General features: G+C 29.3%; 2 protein-coding genes and 1 non-coding gene across 3 annotated transcripts; all 3 read right to left on the bottom strand.

The window, feature by feature from the left end:
* Nucleotides 1–25: 25 nt before the first annotated feature.
* On the bottom strand, nt 26–98 carry TRNAA-CGC (transfer RNA alanine (anticodon CGC)). The gene has a single exon. It is a non-coding gene; the product is annotated as a tRNA-Ala (tRNA).
* A 393-nt stretch (nt 99–491) lies between these two features.
* Nucleotides 492–4,604, bottom strand: LOC137812728 (RING-H2 finger protein ATL20). The gene is made up of 2 exons (XM_068614903.2): nt 3,480–4,604; nt 492–1,038 (listed from the first exon to the last, which is right to left on the bottom strand). Exons 1-2 carry the CDS (start codon nt 4,234–4,236, stop codon nt 581–583), a joined length of 1,215 nt encoding a protein of 404 aa, XP_068471004.1. The 5' UTR covers nt 4,237–4,604; the 3' UTR covers nt 492–580.
* Nucleotides 4,605–8,129: 3,525 nt separating this feature from the next.
* LOC137809541 (uncharacterized) lies at nt 8,130–8,867 on the bottom strand. Its single transcript, XM_068610649.2, has one exon. The coding sequence runs from the start codon at nt 8,658–8,660 to the stop codon at nt 8,256–8,258; it is 405 nt and encodes a 134-aa protein (XP_068466750.1). The 5' UTR covers nt 8,661–8,867; the 3' UTR covers nt 8,130–8,255.
* Nucleotides 8,868–11,654: the final 2,787 nt, after the last annotated feature.

Raw genomic sequence — 11,654 nt, 5'->3', positions numbered from 1 at the left:
ATTAATTCTATGAGTTTTTATAAAATGGAGGTGCGGGGAATCGAACCCCGTGCCTCTCGCATGCGAAGCGAGCGCTCTACCATATGAGCTACACCCCCGATGTTGTTAAAATTGTATAGAATACCAAAATAAATATAATGAGAAACTTATTAACTACCTTAATTATATAGACAGACACATTATACTACGTTGGTGGTTATATTAATCCGTAGCTACTTGAACGGACAATTCAATATTTTATCTTTTGGATTATGCATTGTTTTTTATTGTTGAGATATTTGGTTTTTATAATATATTCATAATCCACATTTTTCATACAATTTACATCATATTTATAATATTTTAATATTTTTTATATTATTTAATTTTAATTTTATATTTATTTCTAAATCTATGACGTGCATAAGTGAAAGTATATTTTGATGGCCCCTTTCGTTCCTAATAAGATGACCAAATCTTCAATTAAAATGTTATAAAAAAATGACATGCGGTTAAAGAATAGTAAAAAGAGCTTGAATAATACTCAGTGAAAAAAATGTTGAGAAAATGTATTATTGAGAAGCAAAGGGTATATATATAGCTAGTGTGGAGAGGAGAACGAGGAGGAAGTGGGAGAGAAAGAAGAAGAAGGTGTAGAAGTGTCGGGGGAATTCCTGCAGAGGGGGCAGGTGGCGTTCAACTTCAGCCACTCGTCTATGCAATCTGCGTGAAAATAATGGTCACATTCCGGAATGCTCCTTAGCGTCTCTTTGGGTTGATATTCAGAGAGGCAAATTGCGCAGGTGTTGTCGTTCGCCTTCAATAACCGACCACTCTCTCCGATCAGAGTTTTCGGATACTTTTCAATTGTGGCGCCGTCAAGACCCGCTACAAAAGGAACGGGTTCTAGGGAAATGGTGATGGGAAGATGTGAGCGACGGCGACGGTGGCTCAGCATCCTAACCTTGCCGCACACAAAGCAAGAAATTCCGATGAAGCATAACAGACCTGGTATTCCCACTCCAATGGCTAACCCATACTTCGCACTCCTCGAAAGACCTGTGTTTGTCATGTAAACCAATACCTCTCAGTATTCATTCATATATTCACTGCAGACACAAAGAGACTCAACACTTCACTACCATGCTTTTTCTCATAACTTCATCATCGTGAAGGATCCTAATCAATATTAAAATAATAAAGATATTAAAATAATAGTATTGGAAGTTGTATAAAAAATTAGAGTCGTTATCTAAGTAGAAAATGATACTTTGACTACTCTTAATATATGATAATTTAAAAATAAATATATATAATAAATGATAAATTTATAATTAAATTATATAAAAAAATAAATAAAATAATAGTATTTAAAGTAGTAATGTGATTAAAAAATAAGAGTTGTGAATTTATCATTACCAATCATATTCTTCACACTATCTTGTATAACACCTCTTTGAAATTGCTACTTCAAACACATTCTATAAAGTTCTCAACACTCAAATCATATTAACATCTTTTAATAAAATTGTTTTTTATATGATTATATATGATTTAATAACAAAATTTCATAAATTTTTGTCTTATTTCAAGTTGGTTTTACGGTATTATATTATTTTCAAGACTCTTTTTTTTTATAAGTTTTATTCTAATACAAGATACAAAGTATTGTGAGACTCACATTTTTATAATTTTCATTTATATTCTAATTTTTTACCTGGATTAGAAGTGACTAATGAAATATTTTTTATACTAATTGATTTACTTAAACTAATAATAAAGACATATTTAATTATTTAATATTGACTTGAAAAGGGGTAGTTCTAAATTTTATTTACAAATCTAATTCATAAATAATAGCAAAGTGACTAACTCAGTTAATAACAATAAATTTATTCTAAATTTATGGTATTTTTAAAAATGATATTCATCTCTCTTCTAAATATATATCAATACAACCTCTCCTTGCTGAAAAAAAATTCAATACAACCTCACTAATTTTAAATTTAATCTAAAAATAACTAATACAAAACACATTATGATTTGAATCTTATAGGGAAAAAACAAACATCATTTATAGTTAGGTCCTACGTACAAAATATATTATGTCCAGTAGTTTCAGTTTTCATATTTTAATTTTTTGAATTATTATCATCTCAAGAATTAGAATGCAATTTTGTAACTTTTATTCTCATTTTAAAAAATTATTAAATAAAAAGAGACAATATGAATGAATGAATATAATAATTTTAATAAATAAACAAATGATGATATTCTATTGTTGACTAATACTATAGTTTAATAACTCTTCAAATAAGTTTTCATGATAACTTAACAAATAATAATAATATCCACCAAAAAAAAAAGCAAAGACTAACTTCAAATAAATAAATATGTATATATAACTTTCACAGGATTTTATTTTTAATTTTAGATGTCAATTCATAAGTTTGTTGAGGCTTGCATCCAAACTCATCACAGCTCCTCCTTTGCAGAACACACTCGAACAGAACGTTGACAACTTACTAATATTAGTTTATAATCTAAGATAGTTGCAATGCATGATGACTCATCTCTAATTCTTCCTACCTATTTCTCATATTTTCAATTTACCATCAATCATGCCTCCTAATTTCTTTTTCTATGGAAATTATTTTCATCAATTCAAAGTCAAATTACCCTATAATTTCATCAAGTTGGCTAGTTCTTGTTAATTCTGGTTTTAGTTCGCTCACTTCCATTAAAAAATTTCTTTATTCAAAGTTCGGCAACAAAATAAATTCAGTCGTTTCAAACTTGGGAAAAAACTAAATTCAGTCGCTCTCACTGCTTTTTTATTTATTTCCGACACGTCTTCTGTTTATAAAATAGTTTTGTTTAAAAAACTAAAAACAAACCGCGTTCATCATGATGTGAAAATTTAATCTTGTTCTTTAGAAAAACATTTTAAATAATGAAATTGTGTTATCTGAAGTAAGAACACGTTATTTGAATTTTTTACATCATTGAAAATTTTCATTATTCATTAGTGCAAACTTCATCTCAAAAATCGATTTTATAAGGTTGTGTTAAATTTAAATTTCATTTTTTAATATAGTATCAAAATCATTTAAAATCTATCCTATCAAAAGTTTGTTCTACTTATTATGTTACCCGTTATCGGATCATTATCGAAATACCTTATCACGTAACTCGACGGGATAGGTTAGAAATCCTATATCTACTATCAACTAGATTTGAACTAGACTTAAATCCATATATTTTCAACTTCTAGCACACCCATCATTTCTGAGGTTGGCATTAAACCTGAAGTTGACAAAGAGTTGCTTGAGTTTACCCACCAAACTAGAAATTGGACAAACAACCTCAACCAACTAAACTGTTAACGTCAAAGGGCGCATGTTGTTGTGAATCAACGAATGCCACAAAAAATGAGAATTTGAAGAGCAAAGTAATGAATGAAAAGGCCCAGAAGAAAAGTCTAACACACGCAAGCATACCTTTGCCGGAGTCCCTAGGAAAGCACCCAACTCGAAGACTTCGATTACTCTGACTGGAGAAGCCACAAAGTTGACCAGTGAGTGCACAATGGCTGCACCTGGGTTCGGTCCACACCAGTTCAAGGTTTGTGTTGAGATCGGACCAGAAGGGCCACTTGGACACGTCCAACACCGGGACAGGAACAAGAGCATGAGCCATTACTCGGCACCGTTCCGACATGACCGTTGACGACTCAATGGGCCGTGACCACGAAGCTATCACCGAATAGTTCGGGTTGTCGCTCAGGCACGAAACCGGCCTTAACGGGAATCCAGGGGAGGCCGTGACGTTGGAAGAGCAACGCGTGAAAGTGAGGTTAAAGGGAGAGGGTCCATAAATCAAGGGGTTCAAAGTGAAAGGTGAATCCGAAAGGTTCCAGGGGTGTAAGAACCGCTTTGGAAGGCAGCCATTGGGGTCGTTGACTTTGATGCTTTGGGAGTCGTAATCGATGTTTTTGACGACGAAGTTCCCGAAACCTGGGAGCTCTATAACTGTTTGTGTTCGATTGATGCAAGAAAGTTGGAAAGTTGGAACTGGGAAATACCTGCAGCGAGGATCTTGGTCGGAGTGTTTCAGACCGAAAGGAAACTGAATGTCTAAATTGCCGCATCTCAAGCTTTTACAAATAGCCTGTTGCTGTTGGTTGTTATTCCCTCTTGTGGTTTGGAGATGGAAAAGAAGGAGACAGAAAGCACAAAAAATGGCTGAGGTAGCCATTGATTTGAGAGGGTGAGAGGAATAAGGGTTATTAGGGTGGGTGTGGGTGTGGTTGTTTCTTTAATTCAGAACCTCAACTCATTTTTTTGTGTGTGTAATTGTCAACAATGGTCAATTCAAAGAATACAATTCTAGCGTGGCATTCTCATTCAACTCAATAGCAAAAGAGAAGTGTAAAAAACAACAAAGCATGCAGCTGAAGTCGCTTCTGATTCTCACCACTCTGCTTCCAATGCCTTGTAAACACTTTGCACTTTCACGCCAAAGTTCAGTCTTACTAGTCAAAAACGGGAAAATTCAGTGTTTCCACGTTAGTTAGAAATATGAGAGTTAAAAAACTTCAAATTTACGACTTAAAACTACACACAAAACTTTGATAATATTTTTATGGTCTATAAGCAAAATGAATCCCCTTGTCATCAACCAAATTGACACGGCAACTCGTTTGATTGATCTTTTTCACTAGTAAAGTTAAGTTAATTAAGGGACCGTCTATTCCCATTAGTTAGACATTCACACATTCCACCAACTTTTTATATTCAATAATAATAAAATAATTTAATTTAATTAGAGAATAATTTATAATTAAAAATATATAGTAGTTCAAATCTTAATAATATTAACTAATTTCAGATACCAATTTAAAAACTATTTTATAAAAATGTATTATTAATATAAATTATTTTAAATACTACTAAATTTTTAATTTATAAAATAATATTTAATTTAATTAATTTTCATAACTAATTATTTTTTATTTTTAAATTAATTATTGTTTAATAATTTTTTTGTAATAGATTTTTGTAATATTTACTTGCTCTCATGATACTAATCATTATCTTTTTAATAATAATCACTATTCTTTAGAGTTTTATTTTAGTTCTTAAAAATCAAGCGATAATTCAACTTTATGATGTTTATTTTGGAGGAGAAAATGTTTCTTAAGCGACACGTGTTTCCATCTCCTAAATCTTGTATCAATTTTTCAATCTTTGTGTTTAGTTCTTATTTTATTTTGTAATTTTGTTTTTCCTTTGTTACTTTAATTCCGTCAAAGTATTATTTTCATGATTGTTATGATGTTTGGTCTTAATTTTATTTCTTATATGTTCTGTTTATCCTTTTATAATTGTTTTCACTCTTCATATGAGCTTGTTGTTGGAATCACTATGTATCCTTGTTTTCAATAATAAAAAATCCGAATCAGTACTATAATGAAAAAGTCATGGACTAAATATAATACCATGATAGCGAAAGCATAACTTAAAAGGAAAGACTAAATAAATAATAGTAGCAAGATTTTTACAAGAGTTCCTACATAGAAGGGACGAATGCTTCCACCTCTTTTGAAGTTAATGCTTAAAATAATAGTGATAAAAAAATAATACTTTGTTTGCCACATAATAGGTTGTTATTTTCTATTTAGAAAAATGTTCAAATTAAAGGAAGATCTGTCAAAACATTTGTAGAAATTTACAGATTTGTTTTGTTTTGTTTTAAGAATTGAATGTATGAATTGGTAAAGTATTTTTAAGAGTAATTGTAGAAAAAGGACATTTTCAACCATATAAAATTTATGATGTTTGAATATAATGATATAATTTTCTGTGTGATATAAATTTGCTGGGCGGAAGCTACTTTAACTTGTAACCTTGTCCAATTTAATGGTCTTTATTTTGGAATAAAATTAAGTGGGTATTATATTTTACTCTTGTTTAGGTTTGAATGAGTCTTATTCATTAGGGTCTTCATATCTTTACATCTACGTGACAAATTTCCTCTTGACAACTACGTGGAAAAAAATATTTTTTTAATAAATTGTGAGTTCTGAATGATTTTTTAAAAATTGGGGGCATTTGTGCAGGAAAATTTAAATTTGGGTTTGTTCTATGTTTATTTTTATTGTCCATGTTTTTTTCATTTGATTCTCCCTCCAGTTTTTCAATTTTGTCTGGACAAAAAAAAAAGCAATGGTCCTAATAAATTAGTTAATACCATTCTACAAGACTTGTCATTTCTAAAAAATCTGGAACAATATCTATATAATCACTTTTACAAGACTTATCTTTTCAATGATATTATATATATAATCAATTTTACAATTATAATATGGAACAATATTTAATAAATGTGTCATGCATAAATAATTTTAGCTTTAGTAAATATTTTTAAAAAATATAAATAAATTTTGAAATTAGGGAAAAGATATACATTTTAGTATCACCAAGAAGAAAATATATGTATATCTTTTTTAGGATTTAGTTTAACGTTGTCAAGATAGAGTAATCCAGTCATGGCTTTTACTTTCTCCACCCCTTTTTAGAACTTGCACACTCATAATTTCAAAATAACAATTTTATCCTTCTTTAGAGCGACTTTTGGATTACCTGTTTTTTTGAAACTTTTCCATATCACACTTCCTTGAATTCATGGAATACATTATAGAACATGTTTCCTGGAATACGATAAGGTTTTCAAATTAAATTTTTTCGAACACATTTAAATACATTTTAGAACAAACTTTACGTAACAAAATTTTCAAAACAAAAGCGATGATATGCAACAACGACAATAATGGTGGTGACAACAAGTAGAATGAGAAAGAAACGAACATGAAAATCTGGTCATTTAATCCAATTGAGGAGGTGCAAGTTCAGATATTGGGGTGGAGGAAGTAAAAGCCTCAAATCATGAATTTTCAAAATTTCTTTTCATTCTAGAATTGAAAATTTAGAATTACAAAATACATTTTGAAAAAAAGGAATTTCAGATTAGATTTATGTGTTCCAAAAATACGTTTCCAAAATATCTTTCATGAAATATACTTTGATCCGCACACACCTCTTATTTAAATAAAAAAATAAAAAAATTATCATTTCACATATTGAAAAACTTCAAAAGGACATTTATAAAATATTGGATGCAAGTTCAAATTTGTTAGTTGCAACATTTTAGCCCACATTTTAAACAGACCAATCCAACCCACCGAAATAAGAAAACAAAAATAATAACAACAAACAAAAAAGGTGGTATACACAGGGGTGATGGAACGTTCTTCATTTTGTGGCAGGAAACTGTAATTTACTGTAGATAAATGAGGAAGCTTCATTTAAGTAGGGCACAGAAGCAGGTGTGTATATACACATGACATTTAATGCAATTTTATCTCTTAATTATTAAATAGATAATTTATTTTAAAAATAAATAATTTTTTATTTTTTTAAAAATAAGTAAAAGTTTTAAAATAAGTAAAGGTTTTAAAATAGTAAAATAAGTAAGTCCTATTGTCATGAATTTAATTAAAATATACTAAAGTTATTTCATATTGAAACTAGTTATCTTATTTTTATTATTTTTTTTAACGTAATTAAGAGATAATACATAGTCTCTCTTATGATTGTCTGTTATGACCTATGAGACTCAGACCCTCACACTCCTCTTAAATGATGTGTCCGTGTCGAACACACGTATTGGACACCAACTCTTACATGACACTCGTAGGACACGTATCAGTGAAATATTCAATTCAAAAAATATATGTTGAATTTCTAACAATTCCTAGCACGATTTTAACCCAATTTAAAAAAACACTAATTTTCTAAAAATTCAAACTTTTATTGTATAAATTTTTAGTATGATTATGCCATAAAAAAAAATTTTGTACTAAAAAAAAGCTAAAACATACTTATGTACATAAATTTTTATTGTTATTATATATAATTCATAATTATATCATATATAAATTTGTGTTCCCGTATCCTACATTTTAAAGATTATACATATCTTTGTGTCTGTGTTCGTGTCATATCAGTGTCTGGCAGACTGATTCCGTTATTCTAAATTAAGTTAGGTTGTTCATTAGTGTGTTTCCTTTTTGTAGACATGAAAATCATGCAAAAATAATTGTATTAATATATGTAAAAGAATTTTACAAAAGCAAAATTGTAACAATTAATTACATGAGAAGAGAAGGATTGGAACGATGAAGTAATGAAGAAATATGCAGAAGGTTGTGAGCACTAGAGAGTGTCTGTGGGATGTGACAGAATAGAAAGACGGTGAGCAGGGATGAAGAGAAGTTGATGAGCAACGTCGTTGAATTGAAGAGGTCCTTCTTTGTTGCATTTTGATAGCAACCTTGCAGCTTCCTCCTTTGTCAGTCTAATCCTCACTCTCATCCCTTCTTTTTCTCCCACCTCCTCACCACTCTCACACCTTCTTTTCTCAAACTCCTTTTCATTTTCTTCTCCCATGATCGTAGCTTCTACCTCTGCAAACCTCACCCTTTTCTTCACTGCCCTCCTCGCCCTCTTTTTTTCTGTCAACTCATCTCTGTAAACATCCTTTCTCTCTTCCACTGCCTCTACTTTTGCTTTTTTATGTGACACTTTCCCACTGAAGCATGCAAATATGGTGCGAATCATTCTTAGTTAAAGAGAATGAGTTATCAGTTTTATGAAATGGCAGATGCAGTTAGAGAATGGGAAGCTTTGAAGTGTACTGAGCAAAAGGACCACGGAAGAGTGAATTTATAGCAATGATCTTCTAGGGTTGGTCTAGCAGAAGTTTGAAGTGTCAATTGGGCAAACAAAGAAAATAATAGTAAAAGGTGTTAGTTTCCACGGAAATTTTCTTAGCCAATGAGAGACCCAGGCGTGAAAGTGGTCATGCTTAGAAATGTTATAGTCAAGATTCAAGTGATTGAATGAGATAAGCTTTGTTTTTATTCTCTTTAACCATGCAACTTTTGCTTCTCTTTTGTGCTTAAGCGCAAACCACTGTACTCATGGTTGAAAGGGTCTATAGGGCTTTAGTAGTATTTTTCCATGTTCACTGAATTGACATGTGGGCCATCTCTACAAGCTCTAGAGAAGTTTGTTTTAAAACTTTTATGTAAAATATACTTCAATTTTATAAAACTAAAACTAATTTATAAAGTCAGGTTTGAATGTGTTTAATACACATCTTATCAACTCATAAGATTATATTATAAATGGTCCGATAAGAATTCTATAACGAGTGACCTGATAAAATTAACAAACAATCTTTAGAATAACTCGAGATGATTCGGATACCATATTAAAAAATGAACTTTAAACCTAAGTCAATCTCATAAAATCAATTTATAAAATAAGGTTTGCACTCACTCATATATTAAAAAATTAAACCTCACTCATATATTAAAAAATATGTTAATCTTTAGTCGATATGAAATTTCAAAAAACCAATATGTTATAGACAAAATTTTTTTACTTAATTTTAGGGCAATGGTTTTTCTTTAAATATTTTCTAATTACTTTATACAAGTTAATTTTAAATAAAAAAAATCATTTTACATTAAATATTTATAGGAAACAAGTACTACAACATGTCTTAGATGAAGTGACAAGTAATTTGATTGTTGGTTTTACATTAACTATCGTTATTATTGATGACAGAGATTAAAACTGTTAAGAGAATGGGTAAGACGAATTAAAATTTTGATTAAAACTCAAGATAAAAACCCAAAAATGTTTAAAGGGAGAAAGAAAGAAATCAAGCCTTTTAATTTATTTATTTTCACCAGCATCCTTCTTTCATTGAAAATTCTAATTTTAAATTAATCATATTAGAGAAAATTAATCTCAGCCACTGTACCTGGATTTCTTCTTCTTGGTCAAACAATTCAAGAAATGGCGTATTGAAAATGGAAAGTTGTTCTTAATTCATCAATGGGGTTTAATTTCTGTTTTTAACTTGAAAAAAAGGAAATCATATTCACTCTTTTTCCATTGCTTTCTTTTTCAGTCTCTAATGATGTGATGGCTTCTTAGAAAGTGATTCGAGGAATTGGTCGTAGAGAAATTAAGCAACGCGCTTTTGATTAAAATTACACTAAGTTGGAATAGGTCAATCTGATTATGTTTCCAAACACTGGGAGGCTTTTGTTACCCACTTGTGTTACTATGAATTGGTTAACTGTGAGAGAAAATTGTTTTCAGATTTAAAATATGTAGAAAATTTAAGACTACGATTTGATTTGGATTGGTGTCATGTCTCGGTTTTATTATTGGGTCGACGAGGTAAAAGTCCATGTCCATAAGGTTGATCGAAAACACAAGTTCAATTATATTTAATCAATGTCAGCGAAACTAATATGTGATTAGGAGTTAGGTAATGTAGTTCTAAACGCGACCCAACTTCTTAACCTGGTCCATTAAGGAAAATTCACCAAAAGTAATATAAATAACACACATTTTAAGAATCAGATATGTCATCATATACAGTGCTATGAGAATAGAGTATCGAACGTTTTTGTTGACTTGAGCGTCACAGTGTCTTTTGCATATACCTTTCGAGTCTGAATTACGAGAAGACTGAGAGCCAAAATTAAGAAGGAAGGAAGTTGAAGGACAGATGACCAATCGATAGAATGAGATAAAAGAATCTCTCAATAGTTCTCTAGGTCCTAACCCTAACACTTTTTAATTCTCATAAACAATTGTAAAATATCATTAATTTTTGTTTTTCTTTTCTTATTTTCAAAAGATTTAGAAAAGAAACGGAAAAAGAAAATATTTTATAAATTTTCTTTAAAAAAATTTGGGTTATACTAAGAGTGTGTACTAAATTAACTATCATTTCATTAAACTAATTTATAAATTAATTTTGACCAACACAATAATGTTATGTAGATATTATCTTTATATCAATTTACGTATATAAGTGAAAATAATTATCATTTATAAAGATGAATTAAACTTAAATTTATTTTTTAATATGATATAAAACAACTTATTTTCTAAAGATGTAAAAGTAAGAGTTTCTCATATTGAAATTAGATTTAACTTTTGATATTTAAAGCAATAAAGTAGTAAAAGACGTTAACTGTAAAGATATTAAACTATTTATTTCCTTCTTGTTGTTTTTTTTCTTCTTCAAAAATACCAATATTATATTATCAGTATCATCATCTACTGCACTAAGCTACTTACACTATTTTTCAAAGATACTAAACTCATTTTCTTAAAATTATTTTGGGCTGAGATTTCAAAATATTTAATATAAATTATGGATAAAATTAGTTTACCCATGTTTTATATACTTTTTTTTAATAATTTTAACTCTTTTAAATAAGCTACATATATTAATGATTCAAAATAATTTATCCGAACTATACTTATATTTTATTATTCCACCTCTTAAAGTAATAGTAGAAGACTTTAACATCCAAGATCATTATGAATTTTGGATAATTGTTGTATTGTTACATTTTTATTATTAATTTAATAGTACACTTGTTTATTATTGTTTTAATTATTAAATTATTTATTATTTTGAGATATGATAACTAATTTAAATCATAAATAAAAAATACGTATTTTTTTAAAAAAGTTAAATATATTTTAAAATTATATATTTTTTATAAAACAATTTTA

Source organism: Phaseolus vulgaris, chromosome 2, assembly GCF_051622355.1.
Source record: "Phaseolus vulgaris cultivar YP4 chromosome 2, ASM5162235v1, whole genome shotgun sequence".
Lineage (NCBI taxonomy): Eukaryota > Viridiplantae > Streptophyta > Magnoliopsida > Fabales > Fabaceae > Phaseolus > Phaseolus vulgaris.
This window is presented reverse-complemented; position numbering and strand designations above follow the sequence as displayed.